Source organism: Pteronotus mesoamericanus, unplaced genomic scaffold (assembly GCF_021234165.1).
Source record: "Pteronotus mesoamericanus isolate MK-2021 breed Mesoamerican mustached bat unplaced genomic scaffold, CSHL_Meso_final contig_32, whole genome shotgun sequence".
NCBI lineage: Eukaryota > Metazoa > Chordata > Mammalia > Chiroptera > Mormoopidae > Pteronotus > Pteronotus mesoamericanus.
The window spans coordinates 8221253-8246275 of NW_026555134.1; the positions used below are offsets into that span (position 1 = coordinate 8221253).

At 33.8% G+C, this 25023-nt stretch overlaps 1 protein-coding gene across 1 annotated transcript in view; it reads left to right on the top strand.

The window, feature by feature from the left end:
• The window catches only part of LOC129072507 (probable ATP-dependent RNA helicase DDX60), a 72211-nt gene extending 47680 nt beyond the window's left edge, over positions 1 to 24531 (top strand). Inside the window, 11 exon segments of the mRNA XM_054575977.1 lie at positions 590 to 746; positions 4717 to 4821; positions 5509 to 5709; positions 6423 to 6527; positions 6671 to 6815; positions 8828 to 8949; positions 11140 to 11287; positions 14462 to 14604; positions 16066 to 16217; positions 24267 to 24329; positions 24429 to 24531. Of these exon segments, the coding sequence (XP_054431952.1) occupies positions 590 to 746; positions 4717 to 4821; positions 5509 to 5709; positions 6423 to 6527; positions 6671 to 6815; positions 8828 to 8949; positions 11140 to 11287; positions 14462 to 14604; positions 16066 to 16217; positions 24267 to 24329; positions 24429 to 24531 (1444 nt within the window).
• The last annotated feature ends 492 nt before the right edge of the window (positions 24532 to 25023 follow it).

Consider the following 25023-nt stretch of genomic DNA (forward strand, 5'->3'; position numbering starts at 1 on the left):
ATGAAAAAGAAACCCAGTAAGTTAGATTTGAATTAACAGCAAAAATGAAACAAAATTGGGGTGATAGAAAATTAGACTAAGCTGAGAATTTAGGCAGGGATAGGTTTTGGTACTAACATCAGGGTATTCTGGTCCCTCACCAGCCATGTCTTCTCTCTTCAGGGTTTCCTCATTGCCCCAGGGTGAGCTGGAGCCCTTAGTTCAGCTCATTAGAGCTATAACCAGTGATTAAACAGTTTGGGACCAAGGATAGGTCCCAACCACTCAGTGGGTATGGGGAAGAAAATGGGGTGCATGTTCCTGATGAAGAAATAGATGAAGAAAGCATCACCACACGTAAGGTTGGGTTGCATTTCCTTGTATCAGACATCAAACTTTGAATATCAGGTACTGTGAAATAATTCTACTAAAATACCATGTATTGGGCATTTTGTAGTTTAAATAGGCTTTGTGTTCTGACCACAACTATTTTTAGAAGTCTGTCCAACTCTGCACTGATTTCTAAACAACTTTTTAACACATGATATCATTGTTAAGTTGAGGGATAAATCCTTTAAGTTGATAATGCACACTCTTTCTTTGGGGTATTTCAGACTTTATCAAAGATCGTATACAGACTGAGAGGAACAAGAAAAAGCTACAAACTGCACGGTCTGTTAAAGCGGGGCATCGGATATCATTATGGTCCAATGGAGTATAAACAAAGACAAGTTGTAGAGATACTTTTCAGACTGAAACACGTCCAGGTTGGTGAACTTTGAGGACAACATTCCTAGAAGCAATGCGCTCACTCCTTTGGCCTGAGCAGAAGGAAGAAATGTGCTCTGACGTAATCCCTCCACTTGGAGAGATGCTCTCCTAACATTGTAGCATATTATATTCTGTTCTTTCAACTATATTTTATATAGTTAATATATAATGTATATGCAATTAGGAATCCTGTCTGCTTTGCCCAATAATATATGCTTAAGTCTATTATGAATTAGCATTACATACAGTTTATGAGTATATCATAATATACACATATATAAAATTCATTTGAACATTCTGCTAATGAAATTTTTGTTTATAAACATACATCATTATTTCTGATTGTTGATAGGATCAGCTGATTCTGCAAAGTAACATAACTGTTTCAAAGAGCAAAAGTAATTTTCAAGCTCCAGAAATACATTGCTAAATATCTTTCCTGAATTACTCCATTTGTTTACTTCACCTTGACAAATGTTTAGTACTATGGTTAAGAAATGGAGTTTTGAATACAGTGCAGAGAGTATCTTATATGGCATGCACCCAATTTCCCACATTAACATCTTACATTAGAATAGCACATTTGTTATAATTATCTAATATTGATAAATTTTTATTAACTAAAATTTATTCTTTATTCACTTCTTCAGTTGTTCCTCTAATGTTCTTTTTCTTTTCCAAGATCCCTCCCAGGATGCAACATTTTATTGATTTGTCAGCCCTTTTTAGGCTCTCTTGCCTGTGACAGTTTCTTAGATTTGCCTTGTTTTTGAAGATCTTGATGGTGATGAGGATAATCGATCAGACATTTTGTAGAATATTACTCAGTTGGGATTTCACTGATATTCTTCCTCATGATCACGTGGAGTCTATGCGGTGCCTGAAGGAAGACCTCAGAGGTCACATGTAATTCTCCTCATATTATATTGGGGTTATAGACTGTGGATATGACATCACCGTTGCTGTTAATCTTGAGCATCTGGCCGAGGTCATATTTGTTAGACTTTTCCACTATAAAGTTACCTTTCATTGTCACTTTCCATACTGTCTTCCTTGGAAGGAAGTCACTATGCACAGCCCACTTAAGGAGTAGGTAGTTCAGTTATACTTTCCTCCTTATAGTTGGGGTATCTACATGAATTATTCAGAATTGTTCTGTGTAAGAGTTATATCTCTTCTCCCTCATTCTTTTATGTACCCAGCATTTATATCAATATGGACACGTGGATATTTATTTTATGCTTTGTATATAATTCAGTGCTGCTTTACTTATTTTCTTGTTCAAGTTGTACATGTTTTGACAATTAGGAGCTTTTTCACTTGCTTTCTGTAACTCTTTGGCATGCTTCCATCATTGTGAGTTGCTTGTTTTTGAGCATTTCCTTACTTTCTGGCAAAGTAAGGTGCTCACTTATCTTGTATATTTCTTGCCCCAATCTTAGAAAAAGTCATGTCTCCAAAGAGCCCTGATTTCTTTTAGACAAGATACAGATCTTTTGGTTACAACCAAAAACAGTCAAAGGAGACATGCCTATCAAATGTCATATGGTACCCTGGGTGGATTCAGAAAAAGGACATTAGGTAAAATTAAGGAAATCTGGGAAAAGTTTGAGCTTTAGTTAATAATACTGCATCAATGTTTTTTCATTAATTATAACACATGTATAGGACCAATTTAAGATATTAATAATAGAGAAAACTGGGTACAGAGCATAGGAACTTTGTATTATCTTTGCAAATTTCTGGAAATCTAAGTGGGTTCTAAAATAAAGTTTATTTAGCAATATGTTCTATACATGCATTAAAGTATGTGTTCTGTGGGTCCTGGTTTCAGTGTTCTTTGAGGCTTCTTAATTTAAATCTGTATTATTGGAACTCTTTTTTTTTTTTTTACCTTCTATCAATTCTTAGAGTAGAATTATGAGAATAGAAAGTGTTAAAATCTCTCATTGTTAATATAATTTTTTCATTTCTCTTTGTAGTTCTGCTAGTTTTACTTTATATGTTTTAATATGTACTATACTGTGAAAGAAAATGGCATTAAAGATAAAGCACATTAAAAGTGCTCTGAGAAAATAGATTATTGTAGTTGAGGGACATCTGATTTGTTAAAAGCAAAATGGAAGCCAGGAATAAATGAAATTTTGTTTTCAAAAATTTAAAGAAAATAACTTCCAACTTAGATTTTATACACAGCAAAATTATTTTTCCAGAATGATGGCAAAGTGGAGAATTTTAGACAAGTAAATACAATTTTCACCTTTTCCCCTCACCAATTAAAAGAAAACTAAATCAGGCAGAATGGAAGTAATTCCAGGAAAATGAGAGTTGTTTAAAAATACATAAAGAGTAATCCTAGAAAAATGCAAATATAGTTAAATTAAAACTTTTATTATCTGAATAAAAATAACCCCTTGGAATAAAAACAAAAAAGAAAGTATGTCACACTAGTATATGTTTCAGAAGTGGAGATTATTTGAGGAAATGTCTTAAGGAGGATAAAATTATTGATTAATTTTGGACCTTTAAAAGGTAAGTACAGATTATGTAAATTTGTTAATACCCACTGAAAGAACAGAATTTGAGTGTTCAACATCCAAACTACAAAGGAAAAATAAATGGCATTACAACATCTGAATGAATCAAAAGATAACTAAGCAAGCAGACAATAAAGTGATTTAAAACACCGTGACTACAGTATAAAGTAATAGCCAGGTCATCAAATATAAAAATTATATTAAGTAAACAGATGCATATGTACTCAATGACTCTAAGAGGAACATTTTTGAAGTTGATTAACAAAATATCCAACTAGGTGTTGATTATATGGGACACATTTAAAACATAAGAAGAAAAAAAGAACTGAAAAGAAAAATGTAAATAATAACCAAACGAAAGCTGATGTGGCTATGTTTATGTTAAACAAGATATATTTTAAGTTAAAGTCATTACTAGAGATACAGATAATCCCACCATTAGAAAATTATACTAATTTAACATTTTTACAATGTAAAAGTACATAAAGAAAAAATCATTATGGAAATAAAATACAGAGTTGATAGATAAATAAAACACTATATAACCAAATGTGTGTGGTGGAGTTAAACTAGTATTTAGAGAAAAATATGTAAGCATAACTGTGTCTATTTTGAAGAGAGAAAGCCAAAAAGAGAAGTAAGAAAGAGTACGAACAATCTCAAGTGTGGTTGCAATAAAATAGAGATAAGACATTCTTGCTGTTAGCTTAGTTTTTAGTAAGAAATGTGAGTAAAAATAGTATTTTTAAATTGAGACAGAAAAGCAAAGTCTCAGGAAATCCTCTTTATTCGTTTATTTTATCTCAATTGAGAATACCATTTTCTACTCAATACGCCATCAAGTCATGTCCAAAAAAATCTAAATGCCTCTATTGGATCATTCATTTTCCATTCATCGCTTACTAAAATTAGTTCACAGACTAACCAAGGCAATTTTATAAATATTAATTATATCATGTTACTCTCCTTTCTCTTAAAATCTAAACTCCTTAGAGTGTTTTTTTTTCCTTTTTTTAATGATTGTTGTGACCTGGTTGCTGCCCTCTCTCTTTGAATTTATTTCCTACTGTATTTTTAGAAATTTTTTTATGTAAAATAATACTCCTTTTATAACCTAGCGCTTTTGTTTATGCAAAATAATTACAGATTTACTGAATGATTATGATTTCACATCATTTTGCAATCTAAAAAGGCTAGATAATTATAATATTAAGGAAAACATTAATGTGAATGCAAATCTCTACGGGAGTTATTTATTCCAAAAGAAAATGTACTTTGTATTTTTGATGACATTGGATTCCCACTGGTGTTTTACTCAAGAAAAATGATTTCAAGGGAGTCTAATCTAATTAATATTTAAAGACTATGCCTACATTAATGTATTCTGTGTTAAACTTATTTTTGATATTTTTTTACCCTTCACCCTTAGGTGGTAACAGCTACCTCTTCCCTTGCTTTGGGAATTAACATGCCATGTAAATCTGTTGTTTTTATGGAAGATTCTGTTTTTTTGGATGCCTTGAACTTTCGACAGGTATTTATACAATCTGCCTATATTACCTTTGCATACATAGGGACTGGGAACATCTATTCAGTAAGCCAAAAAAAAAAATGATTATTCTGAAACTTTGGGGACGAATTCACTTATAAGGTTGAGTTGTTTTTCATATGTTTATTGGATATGTTTATTGATTTTAGAAACAGAGGAAGGGGGAGAGAGGCGGTGGGGTGGGGGGAGAGAGGGAAAAACATCAACACGAGAGAGAACTGTTTATAGGTTGCCTCCCTTACATGCCCCAAGCAGAGAGTGAACCCACAACCTAGGCATATCCAGACAATCTCTAACCAGCTGAGCTACCAGGCTACAAGGTCAGGGCCCCATTGTTTGATTCTTATATGTGATTTGACAGGGAATTGAACCTGCCACTTTTTTTGTGTACAGGACAATACTCTAACCAACTGAGCCACCCAGCCAGGACACCCCTACTTTCAAGTCATGATCTTAAAACATAGGCATTACTAAAGTAGCAAACACTTTGATAATATATTTTTAAAATAAAATAATATTTTGCACTTTGATAAAACTAATATACCAAGCAACAAAGAACTCTTTCAAGGTTTTTGAAAGTTTGTTTCTTGTGGTATGGGTAAGTCAGACATTAACCATTTACAGAGGCAAAATTTGAAATTACTTAAAAGTGTTATGTGGTAATCTTTTTAGATGTCTGGTCGTGCAGGAAGACGTGGTGAAGATCTTACAGGAAATGTGTTCTTCTATGATATTCCATTACCTAAGATAGAAAGGCTCTTAAAGTCAAATGTGCCCAAACTGAAGGGTCAGTTTCCTTTAAGCATTTCCTTGGTTCTCAGACTTCTGCTTTTAGTTGCCAAAGCAGATGACAAAGAGGATGCCAAAGCAAAGGTATTCCATTTCATATTATTTAAATTACTGAACTAAATATAATTATTTAACCTCTATTTCATAATAAATTACATAAACTGAAGAGAATAAAATAACAATGTGCTCTAAATAAAATCACTGTAACATTTGATTCTACTTTATAGTACCCTTATTGAACACAGAAACTTGCTTTTAATTTTCATGCATTCGAACATATGGGAAATTAAGCCCATGATTGTCCTGTTATAATAATCCCTGGGTTCTGTATATATATTAGAAAAGAAACATTTTTAATGTACATCTGGTCTAAAAGATTTAAAAAAAAGTTTCAAAGAAATAACTAATGGTTGAAAAACAAAAGGTACTACAACATTCACAATTACTGGTTTTACATTTTTATACTTTATTTTACCCTCACCTGTCATGCAAAAAGGTGTCATTATTTATCTTTCTCTCAAGTGTTTCTTACTATTTTCAATCACACACATGTAATATAAAACACTATGAAATGCCTAATTATAATAATATAATAAATCAATATTCAATGACCAATATAAATATATGCCATATGTGCTATGTAGTACATAAATATATATAGCACTCTGTTCTATAAAAGAAATGTTTAGTTGTCCTTTGGATATTACATTTGGAAGACACAATATAAAATTTGCTTAGTAACTAACTTGATATTTTTTTACGTATATATATATATATATATACACACATATATATAGGCATTATCAGTTCTCCAGCATTCACTGATGTCCTTCAAGCAACCAAAGATCAAGTGCATGTTAAAGTTTTACTTTATATATTCTTTGCAATTTTTGGTCAGAGAGGTAAGATTTAAACCTATTTCCACTAAAGTAAGGTGCTAGTACACATGTTTAACTCCACTGTACTAAATTGTTCTTTATTAACAACTTATTTGATATTTCTGAGATCTAGAGACTGAGATTAATGTGTTAAAATTAATTTATAGGAATACTTGAATCAAGAATGTATTCCCATTGGATATTCTGGACTTGTGTCCCATTTGCACTACCATGAACCTGCAAACTTTGTTTTAGTAAGCTTGCTGAAGAAAGGTTTATTTCACAAGTTGTGTATTCCAACCAGCATAAATGGTAAGCAAATGTTACTTTACCAAACTTACTCATTGAACTGTGTGCACAAACACACACACAAATCGTGTCTGTATTTACATATATCCATGTGTTCCCCAGAATGCATCCGCTTTGCATGGTGTGATTTTCTAACTGTGTTCTCTCAATGTATTTTGAACATTTTTCTTATTTTATTTTATTAAAAATGTTTATCAAAATATTATTAATATATGCATGGTATATTTGTAAAACACTGTAAATATTCTTATGACCATTTAATTTACTTTAAATTTTAAAGAATAAATCCATAGAATAATAAATATTATTCTTCCAGAATCACATTTTTAATATATATACATAATCAGTGGAAATAAATTACAATAATATGTGTAAAATCACTAATTTGTCCTTTGATATGAAAAACAGGTCTCTTTGTGATTTCCTCACATTTAGGTCCTAATCATTAGCTGTATCTTAGTAAGACATAAAGGTAACAGTTTAAAGTCAAATATAAACTGTAGAAATATATTGGCATCACAATATTGTCCTCTTAAATGATGACTTCCTTTTTTAAAATCACAAATTATTTTTCTGTTTTCCCTAACTTTAACATAATTAAACTTAATTTAATATAGAGAGAACTAAAGTTATATGATCCAAATTCAAATGAACTCAGATATATGTACTATAATTAATATCTCATTGTACATTTTATTTTTAGTAAATTACCAACTTTTTAAAATATTGTTAAAAATAATGAAACTATTAAATAATATTACCTTAGAACTAAACATAAAACCTTTAATCCATTATTAATCTATATTTTTTCAAGAAAGGATCATAGAAAGTAATCATCATTAAATTTTATGTATTTTATAAATATTGTAAGTAATATATCACAATGTTAAAGGAATTTTTAAAAATCTGAAAAAAATTTGCTAAAATGCTCCCAATATAAACACTTAAAATTGAGGTGTTTTTTTCCTTTGTTTGTTTCCTTGAAATCTGGAAGCTTCACTCTTAATGCTGGGCATTTTTCCAGTAGTATGAGTCACTTGTTTCCAAGGTCTCAGATGAGTGGATGTTAGTGTGGGCATGGCACCCTATTAAATACTGTGGCTGATTAATAATCGGGAATCAGACATAGGTTTTCCCTTGAGATTTAGTACCTAAACTGCTACAAGAAATTTCAGGAGCATGTCAATAGTAATTGTGAGATTATTTTTTGGAGTGTAATGTGTGCCAAAGGCAGAGTGGGTACAGGTTAACAATTGGCCTCAAATGGCAGATAAGGAATTTGGAAAGCTGCATAGGGTCTTCATTCCTTAGTAGGCTTTGAAGAGAGGCAGAAAAACTGAATGAAACAAACTAGCAAAGAGAAGGTTTGAAGCCCATGATGGAATGCAGGGCAATTCCAGAACTAAAGGCCAAATGGCCAAATGGCAGTTCTTTTTTTGGCGACAGGGAGAGAGGGTGTTCCTACAGCTAGGACACAAACCTGCAAAGAGAAAGTTTAAAGCCTATGATGGAATCCAGGGCAATTCCAGAACTAAAGGCCAAATGTCAGTTCTTTCTTGTGGGGGGGAGGGAGAGGGGAAAGGGGGTTTCTATAGCTAAGAGTGGATCCAAGGATACTAGGGTCTGTCAGTAGGATGTCAACTACTTTGCATCATTATGAAGTAATACTGTAATTTATTTAAAAATTCACCAAACATCTGGAAAGTGGCTTTGGAGAGAAAGGGAAGGGATGAAGAAAAAGAAGGAGAGAAACATCAGCGAGGTACATCGATTACTTGTCTGTTGCAGGTCCCCAACTGGGGACCTGGCCCAAAACCCAGGCATGGGCCCTGACTAGCAATTGAACCAGCAACCTTTAGGTTCATAGGTCAGCACTGGATCCACAGAGCTACACCAGACAGGGCTTGAGTTTAGATTTTAAGAACTGGTTCACCGTATTTGTTTTTAGTATATTTCTAAAATGATGAATTTTGTTCTCTAAAGTTTTAGAAAATTAAACTCTTTATTTTAAATAGGCCAAAAGAGCTTTTCTGAAGATGTGATGGAAACCTTAGTGGTCGTGTTAGCAAATCTTTTCGGAAGACGGTATCTCCCTCCCTGTGTGAACAATTTTGAAATGAGAATTTCTCGTTCAGAGGTAAGAAAAAATATATACCATAACCTTGTAATTTTATTTTAAATCTTTCTACTATAGCATGCAATGCAATCATATTTTCCCAGAAACAAAATTTTGCTGTCACTTACTAGAGTTACCTCTTCTTTGTGCCTCAATCAGTTCTTGGTATATACAGTGACTTCTCAGGTGAGGAAAAGCTTGAGGTCTCATTTAAAAATGGAAGACTTGCCCTGGCTGGTATATTTCAATCGGTTGAAGCATCAGATCATAAACCAATGGTTGTGGGTTTGATTCCCAATCAGGGCACATACCTTGGTTGAAGGAGCTGTCCCCGGTTGGGGTGCATAGGAAGAGACAATCGATCAATGATTTTCTCTTGCACCGATGGTTCTCTCCTTCCCTTCCCCTCTCTCTAAGGTCAGTAAGTATGTCCTCAGGTGAGGATAAAAAAACAGTGGAAAACTCTATATCTGTTAGAGATTTTTAGCAAGTGAGTAACATAGGACTTTTTATTACATTGAAGATGATCTCAATCATTACATTTAATGGTGAAATAATGGCCACAGTCACACTTAATTTGAATCAAAAGACATGAATACCCAATTTAACAGCTATTTGAAATTGTTGTTCTGGGAATTCTACTCATGGCCAAATGACAAGATAAAAAATACAATATATTATGGGATAGGTAAGCATAGTGAACATGAAGTATAATAAAGTAATTTAAAGGCAGATAGATTCCTGGACTTCTTCCCAGCTTTGCTACTTAGCACATCAGTGGCCTTAAGCAATTTTCTTTATCCAGGCCTGTTACTTATCTGTAAATTGGAAATCATAATAGTACCTATTTCAAAAGATTGCTATAAGGATTAAATTAATTAATACATGCAAAGTGCTTACAACAGTGCTTGGTACTTAGGAAGCATCCAATAAGTGTTAGCTCTTATTTTAACAATTATTTTTATTTACAGAAGAAATGACTGTCTACTGAAAAAGCCAAAGGGGTCAACAGGAAAATGATAACAATTAATGACAGTTTAGTAAGTCTTCAAATACAAAAGAAATATGATGAAAACTTTAGTTTTTTCATATACCAATGTTGCAAAAAAATAACATGTAAAATAATCCTACCAATGGTAAAAAAAAATGAATACTAACAAGATACTGTAGTTTACTTGTTAATATGGAAAATATTGCAATTGACAATTATGTTGACAGGAGTGTAAATAGATATGTCCTTTAAAATATTCTTTAACGTAGCATTTTTACTTCTTTGAAATTATAATGATATAATCAAAATAGAAATTAATTATGTAAAAATATTATTTTATTAGTTTCCTTAAGCAGTTATAACAACCACAAACTGCCTTAAACAACATAAATTTACTGTTTCAGTTTTGGAGGTCAAAGTCTAGGCAAGGTTGAGTACTTCCAAAGACTGAGGGGAAAATCTGTTCCATGCCTCTCTCCCAGCTTTCGGTGGTTCATTGGCATTCCTTGACTTATAGATGCATAACTCTGATCTCTACCTTCATGTTCACAAGGCATTCCCTTTGTATGCATGTCTCTCTATGCAAATTTCCCCTTTTTAAAAGAATGACAGTCATAATGAAATGGGGCCCATCCTATTCTAGTATGAACTCATCTCAACTAATTACATCTCTAGTGACTCGATTTCCTAATAAGTTTAAATTCTGAACCTTAGGATTTCAACCTGTGATTTTTTTAAGGGACACAATTCAAACCATAACATATCATAATTATTTATAATTGAAAACTGGATGCCACCCATACAGCCAACAAAAAGAGAACGGTTAGAAGACTTTTAGCAAACCTGTATGTCACAATATTATGTAGCCACTAAAATTCATATTTTCAAATAATATGCCATGACATGGGAAAATACTCCAGATATAATGTTGAACATAAACATTAGACAGAAAAGAATCTGAGTACTACAACAAAATTTGTATATACAAGACTGGGAGGAAATATTATACACCCGAACCTTTAAAACATATATTCCTGGGTGGTAGGATCACAAGTGATTTTAGTTTTTGTATTTGTACTTTTATAAATAATAGAATTTATACCTAAAAATATTTTTTCATCCAGACTTTTAAATATATTATGACCATCTGTCTCACATACTTTGTTAATCCTCTGCTTTAAAAAAAAATTAGTTACAGTAATCTAATCCATTGTTCCTAGGTAATTCTAGATGATCTTCCCAAGGAATTTGCTGAAGTGGTAGAGGAACACAACAACACAATTCAGAAGAATTTTGGTTCCTTCCTCCTAACGATTTCTAAGTTGGCGGACATGAGAAAAGAATACCAACTACCTCTCTCAGAAATTGGTAAGATTGTGAATGTACCTAAACAGAATGTGAAGTCAATAAAAGAAAATGCAAAAATTTTGACATAAAACTAAACTTTATAAAATAAGGACAAGACTATTGCAAAAAGAATACATAGGAAACTAAGATAATCCTTCAGATCTATGCTATGGAAATTAAATACTGAAAACATTATTTGGAATTAGCTAAGCCAACATAGATTGATTTTACACTAAATACTTCAAATATTTCTATACTTTTTTGTGTGCCATTTATAATCTAACAGACCATGAAATGGTCCAAATTTATTATAAAATGCTTCCTTTCCTATTGGTGTTATTTTTAGTAGATATTGATACTCTTAACTAGTTAAACTTTAAAATCTGAGTAACTATGAAAATATAAGAAAAGAAATATTGGCACATTTATAGTGGTCATCAGTGTGTTGTTCTTCCTTGAGTACTATGGGGGACATTAAAGAAGTTAACACATTGCATGTGTCTTTGAGGAAAAGACAGAATAAATGAAAAAGAATATTAAAACATAAGAAAAAAATCAGTAATGTATGCCAGATAATGTAAAGGGATTGCAAGTAAAGAATACACTCAGTGCTCCAAGATGGAAAGATAGAAGGATTGGGAGGTAAAAGGAAGGTGGCAGAATTCTGTTTTCTAGAAGGAGCAAGGAGAAAAAAATGGAGCAGTAAGGGCAGACTTGGGTTATTCATACTTTTGAATAAAGTTTTATATTGGAATGTAGAAGGCTTATGACGGATAAAGAAAAATTGGTCAGTTTATTCAACTATGGGATGAGAAATTAGCCAATAATGAGTCAACTTCATGGAAAAGACTGTAAGTGCTCCCAGGCAGTTTCCTACATTTGGGACTTGATGGTATAAATACAACTATTTTTCTTTCCTGCTTTTCTCTGAGATGATTGCTGTGACAGGCAGAATAATGGCCTCTCACAGATATCTGGATCCTAATCCTGGGAACCTGCGTGTATTATGTAGTAAAAGGGAAGCTAAGATTGCAGATTGAATTAAATTTTCTAATCAACTGACCTTGAGATGGGAGCATTATACTGGATTACTGGTATATGTGTGGACCCAATGGAATCATAAGAGTGTTTTTCAGTAAAGGAAAGAAGCTGAAAAAAAATCAGAGTTAGGAGGATGTGCTATTAGGGAGATTTTACCAATCATCATTGCCTTTCAAGATGGAAAAGGCCACAAGCCAAAGACTGTGTAGTAGCCTCTAGACGCTAGAAAAAGCAAGGAAATAGATTCTCCACAAGAGGCTCCAGAGAACAAATAAGCTCTGACTACACATTGGTTTTAGCTTAGTGAGATCCATATCAGATTTCTGATTTACAGAGCTGTAAAATAATAAATATGGATATGTTAAACCACAAATTGTGTGGCAATTTGCTACATCAGCATTAGGAAATTAATACAATTTCTAAGAAATGACATGCAAAAATAATAGTGACAAATACAAGCATAATTTTTCCTAAATTGTTTTAAAATTGAGGTGAAATTCATATAATATGCAATTATATAATTTCCAAGTATTATATACTATTCAGTGGCATTTGGTACAGTAAATGTGCAACTACCACCTCTAATTAAAACAAATAATTTCAGATAATTGTAACTCAAAAATGCGGGGTTACTTATTAATAAATATAGTCATAAATTTAATTTTGGGGGCTTAAGGGTCAGGCATTAAACCATTGTATTTCTCTCCTACACTTGGGATCAACCAAAAAATTTACAGGGGAGTACTATGGATAAAGCTGAATTAGAACACATGGTTTCCATTTTCAGTCAAATATGTTTCACAAAGCATAACCCTGAGTGGCGCTGCACTTTCCTGTCCCCCAAATGAAAAAGCAATGCCCGTCTCTTGTAATTCTCTCCTCTAAGTTACCACACAAGACAGAGAAAATAGTAGAATGCATCTTCTTAGTCATTGGCTAGCTCTTAAGCAGAGATTGAAAGACAAACAGAAATAAAAGGATGGACAGAAAGACTGACAGAGGCAGGTACAGAGAAATGTATGTAGGAAAGGCATACATACATAGAGGAAAATATACATAGAGTGACACACAGAAACAGAAAGAGAGAAACAGAGAAAGAGATTGAGAGAGAAATAGAGAAATAGAAATAGATAAATGCAAGGACAGAATGGCGGGAAAGAAGTAAGCCTACAAAGGGAGATTAATGAAGAGAGACAAAGAGAGTAGACAGAAAATAGACAACAACAAAGAGAAAGGTAAAAAAGAACAAACATGACAAAGAGGCAGAGGGAACAACAAGAGAGGCAGTGAGTCAAAGAGAAACAATGAAACACAGAAACAAGTGTTGTCATAAGAGGAAGTCAGAGAAAGAAGAAATAGAGGAAGGAAGGTAGAAGGGAAGATGATAGGTAGGTAGGTAGGTAGATAGCTAGCTAACTAGCTAGCTAGATGATACATAGATAGGTGATAGATAGATAGATAGATAGATAGAGAGGGAACCATTTGAGATGGACACGACAATAGCTCCTTTACCCAAACTCACCACTCAGGCCTGAGGTAACATGGCTGATCTCCACAAGACCTAGAAATGTTCTCTATTACTCTAGCCTCCTGATGAGTGAAGTAGCACTTTCTTCCCTTCTCTGGGAATATGAATAATAGAGTTAGTGTAAGAAAGTGAGCATGATGTCAATTTTAACTCTTTTATGAGAAATTTTGCAGTTTCTGTAGCTCTTTAGGATCCTGAGAGGACTTAAATGATAATAAAATTCATTCTAAAGGACAGGTGGATGGTGCTGCTTTTTGATCTGGGGTCCTCAGATCCACTAGTGTCCAACGAAGCATGTTTTATGCTTTGTCAATAGTGTCTATCTGATAAATTTCTGAGTGGATAGACATGGAGTTACCCAATTGGACCAATTGATAACTACAAATAATAGAACCACTAGCAGATACCAGAATGATTTCAGTTTTTGAAGAAAGTCTTCTCAGTGATCATCTGGCAATACAGTTCTTAAATTTTTCTCTTAAATACTTTTGTTAAAAGAAAGTTTAATAACTTGCCTAGTAGTAATGGTAAAAACAAATGTGATTTGTTTTAAATCATTTGTGTTTAATAGAAGAACAGTTTTCAATTATTTTCTTATTTGATTTCCTAATTGATTTTCCTATTAGACTTTTCAGGTAAAGAATGTGAAGACTCTGAATTGGTCTCTCATTTGATGCCTGGAACTGAGAGCAGAACTGCTGTCTCCCCATTTGCTTGCCTGTCAAACATAACTGATCAAGATTTATTTCATATTAATGTGGTGAATGATGTATGTAAATGTAACTGTAAAATTTTCTCGTATTCTATATATCATTTAAGAGAAATAATTCTATGTGATTATAATACCAGCTAAGTGTCCAGTACAGCAAAGCCATTGTATTCTCATTCCAGAATAATAGTTTTCTTTTCACTGAAGGGGAAAACAATTCTCTCTCTCCCCTTTTTTTACCTATATAAGTAGTTTTAAAAATAGAAAGTTTGAATTAGATAATGAAAAGAATGTTGTCTCTCAGTTAATCATCATGTATGAATTATGTTATTGTACTTGTGTGAATCACTATAGCATAAGCCCTTGCCAGTCCAGGTGTGAACCAGAGACCAGCAACATCAGTATGACCTGCTAGAAATGAGGAATCTTGGGAGCTGTCTCAGAACAATTGAGTTCAATGTACATATTAACATGAAATAGACTCATAGATACTGAGAACAGACTGATGGTTGCCAGTATGGAGGGAGGTTGAAGGTCTGGGAAAAAAAGGTGAACATGGGCTTGAGAAGTACAGATCAGTAGTTAGAGAATAGTCATGGGGATGTATAAAGTACGGCACAAGAAATATAGTCAATGATATTGTAATAACTATATATGGTGCCAGGTGGATACAGGAAATATCAGGGGGGAACACTTTGTAAAGTATACGTTTGTCTAACCACTTTGCTGTACACCGGAAACTAATTTAAAATAATACAGAGTGTAAACTGTAATTGCAAAAACAATAAAAATTTTAAAAATGAAATAAAAAACATGGGAGAAACCCTGCTATAAACTATTTGAGGACAGTTTTTGTTTGTTTCACCGTTGTGATCCTGGCACCTAAAAATGGGGAGTAGACACTCAATAGCTACATATCAAGCACTTTAATTTTTTTAAGTGACACAAGAGCCACTTTGTTTCCCGCCCCATGAGATTGGGAATTGTGAGACATCCGGTCATCCCTGGACCTCTGACAGCTTATCCATAGCATGGTGATGGAAAGAAATTCCAATGACGCTGATTGGCCAAAATCAGATTCTTATATTCTGAAAGAAAAAATAGATGTCTGTGGGGAAAAAAGAACAAGCACTATTACTATTATATGTAGCTGAAACCTATGTAAGTTTGTAAGCTCACAAATAGCTTTTTCAGGAAAAATGATTAAAAAGAGTATTTGTAGTATATTTCTGAGGTTGTAAAAGTGACTGTGTCTTTTCAAGCTCTGAATAAATTAGATATATATTTTTGTGAGTTCAAAAATAGTTTTAATATTTTGAATATTGATGTTTTTACTGATTTTATTTGATCATTTACACTAAAGTTTGGAGAACCTTAATATACTTAATACCTGATAATATTTCATTAAAATGGATTATTGTTTTAGTTAGCTAGATGTAATGAACCACAATAATCGAAGTTCGTAATAGAGGCATATCTCAAAAGAAAATGCCAACAAACTGAAATCTCTGTATTCCTCAGGCTATGCTACGAACAACTAAAGTGGATGTTACAAAAGTTCCTTTCTTTCAGTTGACTAAATATGATAAGAATGGAAGGAAGTGTCCATTGAATGGTTATGTATTGAATTTCTACAAAAACCGTTCCCTATCAGGACTCACTTCGGATAATTGGTATGAATTTTTCTATTTAACATTCTTAATAGATGTATGTTTGCTTGTGTAATTAACATTTATTGTGCTGTGACATTATAACTTATGAGGATAATTGTAAGATGTACTAATTTAAGGAGAGTCACAGAGATGCATTTTACTTGGAACTGCTTTAAAATGCTGTTTATTATTCTTATTTATTGAGGGAAAGTTCACATAAAATTAAATTAACCATATGAAAGTGAACAGTTTGACATTTGGTACATTCATAATGTTATGCAACAACTACATCTACCTAGCTGCTAAACATTTTCGTTATCCTTAAGGCAAGATCTGTACCCATTAAACAGTAACTCCCTTTCCTCCCTTACCCCATCCTCTGGCAACTACCACTTTGCTCTCTGTCTCTATGGACTTACCTCATCTGAACATTTAATATAAATGGAATCATATGTGACCTTTTATGTCTGACTTCTTCCGTTATAATATTCCAAAGTTGTAGCAGTATCAGTATTTCATGCCTTTTTAGAGCATGAAATAATATTCCATTGTATGTATATATGCAATTTGTTTATCGAGTTGACTAACATTTAGGTTGTTTCAACTCTTGGTTATTGTGAATGGTACTGCTATGAACATGCATGTACATGTATCTGAGTACTTGTTTTTAATTCTTTTGGATATATATCTGGGAGTAGAATTGCTGGGTCATATAATAACTCTATATTTAACTTTTTGAGAAACACTGAAACATTTTCCTCAACAACTGAACCATTTTATATTTCTACCAGCAATGTACAAGTTTTCCATTTTCTCCATAATCTCACCATATTTGCTATATTTATTTTTATTTTTATTTTTTTATTTATTTTTTTAATTTATTTACTTTTTAAATACATTTGTCTCTGCCTCCCCCCCACCTCTTTCCCTTGCCCCCTCCCACCTTCCCTCCCTCAGCTCTTCCCCTTTGGTTTTGTCCATGAGTCCTTGCTATATGTTCCTTGACTTTCCCCTTCCCTTCCCTTTCCCTGGCCCCCCCCTTCCCTCTTGTCTCTGTTGATTTCTTTTCCTTTCAGTGTTGCTGGTCATATTTTCCTTGCATCTTTGCATTGTTGGTTAGGTTCCACTTATAGGTGAGATCATATGGTATTTGTCTTTCGCCCCCTGGCTTATTTCGCTTAGCATTTTTAAAAATTATAGCCATTGTAGTGAGTGTGAAATATATCTCATTGTGGTTTTGATTTGCATTTCCATATACACTGATGAGATAGAGCATATTTTCATACCATGAAAAGCTGTATATGTTCTTTGGAGAAATGTCTATTCAATTTTTTGTTCATTTTTAATTGTGTTATTTTTCTTTTTTTCTTGAGTTGTAGAAGTTGTTTATATATTTTGGATAATAGACCCTTATCAGATATATGACTTACAAATATTTTCTCCTTTTCTTTAAGTTATATTCTCATTTTCTTGATAATGTCCTTTAACACACACAAGTCCAATCTATTTTTTTCTTCTGTTGCTCATGCTTTTGGTGTCATATGTAAGAATCCATTCACAAATCCAAGGTCATGAAGATTTATCCCTGTGTTTTCTTCTATGAGTGTTTTAGTTTTGGCTCTTATATTTAGGTGGTTAATTCATTTGCAAATACATTTTGTTATATGGTGTGTGTTAAGGTCCAATTTTATTCATTTGCATATGAGTATACAGTTGTCCCAGCACCATTTTTTTGAATTTTATCCAAGCTGAATTGTCTTCACGCCTGGTGGAAAGTCAGTTGGCCATGGATTTACTTCTGAACTCCCAATTCTGTTCCAGTAGTCTATAGGTCTGTCTGTATGCTATTACCACACTGTCTGGATATAGCTTTTGAAATAGGGAAGTGTGAGTCTTCAAATTTTGTTCTTTGTATTCAACATTGTTTTGACTATTCAAGGGCCTTTGTAATTCCACATGGATCTGAGGATTGTCTTTTCCACTTCTAAAATAAGGACTGTGGAATTTTTGATAGGGGTTGCAATGAATCTATAGATCATTTTAGATAATATTGTCATATTAACAGTAATACTTCTTTCAGTCCATAAACATAAGATGTCTTCCCATTTTTTAGGTCTTTAATTTCTCTCAGCAATGTTGTAGTTTTCAGTGTATGTCTTTAACCTCTTTGGTTAAATTTATTTCTAGGTATTTTATTTTTGGGATGCTTTTATAATTGGATTTTTTCCCCTTAATATCTTTTTCAGAAAGTAACTTGCTTGTGCATAGAAACACAACTGATTTTTTTTAGTATTGATCTTGTATTCTACAAGTTTACAAAATTTGCTTATTAGGTCTAATAGTTACTTTGTAGATTCTTCAGGATTTACTATGTATGAGATCATGTTATCTATGAATAGAAGGAGTTTTACTTCTTTTCCAATTTGAATGCTTTTTTTCTTCTTCTTACCCACTTGCTCTGACTAGTACTTCCAATAAAATGCTGAATGGTTAAGAGTAAAAACCGACACCCTTGCTTTATTTCTGATTTTTGGAAAAAGCTTTCAGCTTTTTATCATTATGATTTTAGCTATGAGATTTTCCAAAAATGTCCTTTATTATGTTGAGGAAGTTCCTTTGCATTTCTTTTATACCTGTTCATTGATTAACAGGTATAGACCCTTCCCCTTCTTTCCCACTTTATACTCCTCCCTCCTCCCCTCTGGTCGCTGTCAGCTCCTTGTTTCCATGTTTCTGGCTCTATTTTGCTTGTTTGTTTGTTTTGTTGATTAGTTTCCTCTTACAGGTGAGATCATATGGTACCTGTCTTTCATTGCCTGGCTTATTTCACTTAGCATAATACTCTCCAGTTCCATCCATGCTGTCTCAAAGGGTAGAAGTTCCTTCTTTCTTTTCTGCTGTGTAGTATTCCATTGTGTAAATGTACCACAGTTTTTTTGATCCACTCACTTACTGATGGGCACTTAGGCTGTTTATAGCACTTGGCTATTGTAAATAACATTGCTATGAACATAGTAGTGCATAGGTTCTTGCACCCCTGTGTTCACTGGAGTTATTCATTGGTGTTGAATATTCAGTTGGTGTTTTGGGATTCTTAGGATATAATCCAAGCAGTGGAATCACTGGGTCAAAAAGCAGTTACATTTTTAGTTTTTTAAGGAAATTCTGTACTGTTTTCCACAGTAGCTGCACTGTCTGCATTCCCACCAGCAGTGCACTGGGGTTCCCCTTTCTCCGCAACCTCACCAGCACTTGTTTGTTGATTTCTTAATGATGAACATTCTGACCAGTGTGAGGTGGTATCTCATTGCGGTTTTAATTTGCATCTCTCTGATGGCTAGTGATGTGGAACATCCTTTTATATGCCTATGGGACCTCTATATGTCCTCCTTGAAGAAGTGTCTGTTCAAGTCCTTTGCCCTTTTTTTAATTAGATTGTTTGTCTTCCTGGTTTTGAGTCATATGAGTTCTTTATATATTTTGGAGATCAAACTGTTGTTCAAGGTATCATTGGCAAATATGTTTTCCTATATGGTTGGTTCCCTTTTCATTTTGATAATGTTCTATTTAGCAGTACAGAACCTTTTTAATTAGATGCAGTCCCATCTGTTTATTCTTTCCTTTATTTCCCTTGCCCTAGATGATGTATTGATGAAAATATTGCTGTGTGGGATATCTGAAATTTTACTGCCTATGTTCTCCTCTAGGACTTTAATGGTGTCACAGCTTATGGTTGTCTTTTATCCATTTTTGAGTTTATTCTGGTATATGGTATAAGTTGGTGGCCTAGTTTCATTTTTTTATGTGCACTTGTCCAGATCTCCCAACACCATTTATTGAAGAGGCTATTTTTACTCCATTTTATGTTCCTGCCCCCTTTGTCGAATATTAATTGACCACAGAGACATGGGTTTATTTCTGGGTTCTCTATTCTGTTCCATTGATCTATATGTCTGTTCTTAGGGCGGTACCAGGCAGTTTTGATTACAGTGGCCTTGTAATATAGTTTGATTTCAGGATTGTGATCCCTCCTACTTTGTTCTTCTTTCTCAAGATTTCTGAGGCTATTAGGCTGTTTTTGTTTCTATATAAATTTTTGAAATATTTGTTCTAAATCTGTGAAGAATGTCACTGCTATTTTAATAGAGTCATTGCATTGACTCTATAGATGGCTTTGGGTAGCATAGACATTAGCTGATTTTCTTATGTTGAATTTATTGCATTCTTGGGATAAATTTCACAAAGTCATAGTATTTAATCTTTTAAATATGCTGCTGCTTTCAGTTTGCTGGTATTTTGTTGAGAATCTTTGCATGTATATTCATAAGAGATATTGACCTGTAGTTTGCTTGTAATGTCATAGTTTGCTTTCAGTATCAGGAAATATAAGACTTATAAAATGAGTTAGGAAGGTTGGTGTTAGCTCTTTTTTAAATGGTAGACTTCACCAGTAATGCCAAGTTTTTTAGATTGTTGTGTTTATTATGAAACAGTTTTGGTAATTTGTGTATTTCTAGAAATGTGTCCATTTAACATAGATTATCTAATTTTTGGTTTAGAGTTGTTTGCAGTTCTCTCATATAATTCATTTTTTTCCCTATAGCATAAGTAGTAACGCCACCCTGTTCATTCTTGCTTTTATTTATTTGCATCTTTCTTTTTTTCCTTTGTCAGGCTAGCTAAAGGTTTGCCAATTTTGTCAATCTTTTCTGAGGTCTTACCTTTGTTTCATTGAACATCTTTATTATTTTTCTATTCTCTATTTCATTTATTACCACATTGATCTTTTTTATTTCCATTCCTCTGCTAACTTAGGTTTTGATCACTCTTCCTTAAGAGTCCTGGTTCCTTAAGGCGTAAAATTAGGTTGTTGATTTGAGATCTTTTATATTTTTCAATGTAGGTATTAACTGATATAAATTTTCTTCTGAACACTGTTTCTTTGTATCCTGTAAGTTTTGGCAGGTTGTCCTTTTACTGTTATTTGTTTCTAAGTGTTTTCTAATTTTCCTGTGATTTCTTCCTTGACCCATTGTTTGTGTGCTGTTTAATTTCCATATATTTGTCAATTTTCCAATTTTCCTTCTTTTAATGATTTGTAAGCATCATTTTATTGTGGTATGAAAAGATACTTTGTCTGACTTCAACATTTTTAAATATATTGAAACTTGTTTTGTTGCCTGAAATATGGCCTCTTCTGGCAAATGTTTGATATGCACATGAGAAGAATGTATGTTGTTGAGTGTGGTCATCTAACGATGTCTGTTAGGTCTAGTTGGCTTATCGTGTTAAGTTATTTATTTCCTTATTGCTCTTCTCTCTAGATATTCTATCCATTATTTCAAGTGGGATATTAAAGCATTCAACTATTATTTTAGACCAGTCAGTTTCTCCTTTTAATCCAGTCAATGTTTGTTACATGTATTTAGGGGCTCTTTTGTTTGGGATCTATATGTTAATAATTGTTTTTCTCCTCTAGATGAATTAACCCTTTTGTCAATATATAATGTATTTCTTGTCTCATGTAACAGTTTTTTACTTGAAGCCTATTTTGCTTGACATTAGTATAAGCTACTCCTGCTCTCTTTTGCTTATTGTTTTCATGGAATATCTTTTTCATCCTTTCATTTTCCATATTTTTGTGTTTTTGGATGCAAAGTAAGTTTCTCACAGACAATATATGGTTAGATAATGTTTATATTTTATCCATTTTTCCAACCTTTAATTTTCCATTGAATAATTTAATTCATTTTTCACTTAAAGTAATTACTGATGAGGAAGGCCTTACTTTTGCCATTTTGGTATTTGTTCTTTATCTCTTATACCTTTTTTCATTTCTCAGGGATAATTTCTGATAATTTTGTGTCAATGGGCACACTTTCCTGTTTCTTTTTTGTTTGAGAACTATACATTTTGAATATTAAAATGTAATTCTGCAATTTTCTCCCTTCTCAGGGTTTATTGTTTTTGTTTCTAGTAGTCCACTGTAACTGTTGTTTTACTTAGTGACTTTTCCTCACTATTTTTTGAGTCTGTATTCTTTATGATATGTGATCTCTGAAGTCCATATATTTTTAGTTTGTATTCATCTAGTGTTTTGGCATGCAGTTTTTGGACACAAGAAGAGAGAGAGAATGTGGAAGGAAAGAGAAAAAAGTGTGTGTATGAGAGAGAAAGAGGAGGAGGAGGAGTAGATAGAGGACAAGGAGAAGAAGGAAGAGGAGTAGAAAAAGAAGATGAAGGAGGAGGAGGAGAAAAATATAGAAAATACTTCTCCCATTTTTTGCAGTTTGGCTGTGTGCTAGGATATTCCTATCAACACTTAGTCAATTTACAGTTCTGCCTTATCCTTCCCTTCCTGCTTATACTCGTCTTGGAGACCAGCCAGAGGAACTTCTCAGGTCTTTTCTAAGCATGTGTCCTGCCCTAGGCATGAGCATGGCTTTCTACAATAAATTCCCCTATATACTGGTTACTCTTTCCCAGATTTTTCTCACAGATTTTCATTACTCAATATCCTTGACTCAATTGTAATCTTGTGCCCTAGGCAGCCAGCTGCAGTGAGTGAAAGATTATCCTTTGCCTCTTCATTTTTCCTTCAGGAGTGAGGTTTGAGCTATGCAAAAAAAAAAAAAAAAAAAAGATAAACGCCTCACCTCAGCCCTTTACACAGTTCCCACAGAGGTTAAGCAGACAAATACATGCATTTCTTGTTTAAATGGTCAGTTTTACTCCCTCTGGAACCAGGGATCAGGGTCACACTGGGAACACAGTGTTACTGAACAGCAAGTGGGATACTGCTGCCCATTGCCGCCCTCTAAGCAAAATTCTGGAGTCAGAGGTTTGGTGAAAAAGGAAAGGAGTCTTTATCCAAAAGCTACACAATTTTGAAATAACAGCTTTTTTTTAAAAAATAGCTTAAGCCTATCAACTAAGGCTAAAATTTTTAACTCTTGAATTCCCCAATCATTCCCCTTGTCAATTTTTAATTATCTTATTTCTGTATGATTAGTTTACAAATTAAAACAACATAAGATACAAAAGCTACACAATTTTGGAAGAATGGCAGGCATCTGCCTCAGAATTCATACTTTCTAGAACACCCAAAGAAGAGTAACCCTGCCACCCTCTGCCAGTCCAGCCGCATCCTCGGCTATGCCCAGAGTTCCTTCTCCCACTTAAAAATACCATCCTTTGGGAAACACAGGCAGCTGCAGCACAGTCATCCAGGCGGCTCCCTGAGGAAGAGAAAGATAGAGAGTCTCTGCTCTCCTTCTGTTTAAATCTTCTGGCCCATAATTCCATGTGCTCTGGAGGCATCCAGCTTCTCAGCCAGTCCTATCCTGCACTGGCAGATCTGCACCTCCTCCTGCTATGTCCCCCCCCCCCCCCCCGAGGGCAGGGAGATCTGTCCTGCCCCTAGCTAGCTTGATTACCATTGCCTAGTGCAACCTCCTCCGAGGGCCCCTCCCTCACTCCTCCCAGCACCTTGTTTCTATCAACAGGGTGCTATCTTCAAAGATTATCCCTAACCTGGGAGGAGTGTGGGGAAAGGGCAAATAAGATGTCACAAAGCTTTTCTGCCTTCTCTAAACTTTTTCACTATGTGAATCAAACCTTTGACTATTTCCCAGAGTTCTGAGAAAGTTGATTCTGACTGCTGTTGCTTATATACACATTTTTGATATTTCTCTGGAAGGATTTGCCCTTGGAGCTGCCTACACTGCATTTCAGTGGCATCGCTTATATTCGTCACTGTTCTTAACGTATGAGAAGTACTTAAATTTGATAATAATAATGTCCTACTGTATGAAAGAAATATAAGTCATAATTTTATTTTGATAAACGATTAGCCTCTTTACTAATTTAGTCAATTTAGGACTAAAATGAGCATAGTAAAGTAATGGCTGCAAAGGACACAAACAGCTCTCTGCAGCCTCTCCATATCTGTTTTTATTTTGTTTGTAGAAAAGTCAGCAATTCTGTGGTAATTTACTTCATTACTGTAGACTGATAACACACTACAAACAAATTTATTCTTTTAAAAGTTACTTTGTCTTTTTTCTATAGGTTAAATATGGGAGATGCTTATCATTTACTGAAAGATTTTGCACTTACTGTTCAGTCCATCAGGTATAGTAAACAATTTTGCATTTAAAGATCAGAGAACCAGTTACATATCATTAAGTATAAATAGCAATGATAATAATTTAAACACTTAATCTTTTACAGGATTTCACTGAGTGAATTATGTGATGATGAAGATGACAATGTTGTGTTAGCATTTAAACAATTAAGTAAAACATTCAGTCAAATCTTAGGAAAAAAAGGCTAAATGTTGAACTTTACCCAAGTACTGTGCTCCTAGAAAACGGAGATGGTCCAGAAATTTTCTTGCTCTTCCATGTTTCAGGAAAGGGTTTACTGCAAAGAACCACCCTTTCTTATGTGACTTAGATTAGACTTTCAGATGACCCCCTTGTTTGCCTATGACTATCCTCAATATAATGCTCCAAATTCCCATACTTTGTCTCATAAATGATTAGCTGTACTGTTTTTTCCTGCTGACCAAATACCTGATTACTTGACTCAACCAACTTTAGTCAGGCTTCTCCCCTCCCCACAGGTCCTGAATCTTAATCCACCCTTAGGCCCTCTGGAAAACTGCCTGGAGGCATCCTCAGCTCAAGGTCCCTGATTAACTGTCTCGGATCAACTACAAGGAGGAAAGTCAACCAAAGACACCCCCAGGCCGATTGTCCAATCACACCACACAACACGTCATTCGCTCATACCTGATTATTTCTAGCCTTGTTTCCTTATCCCT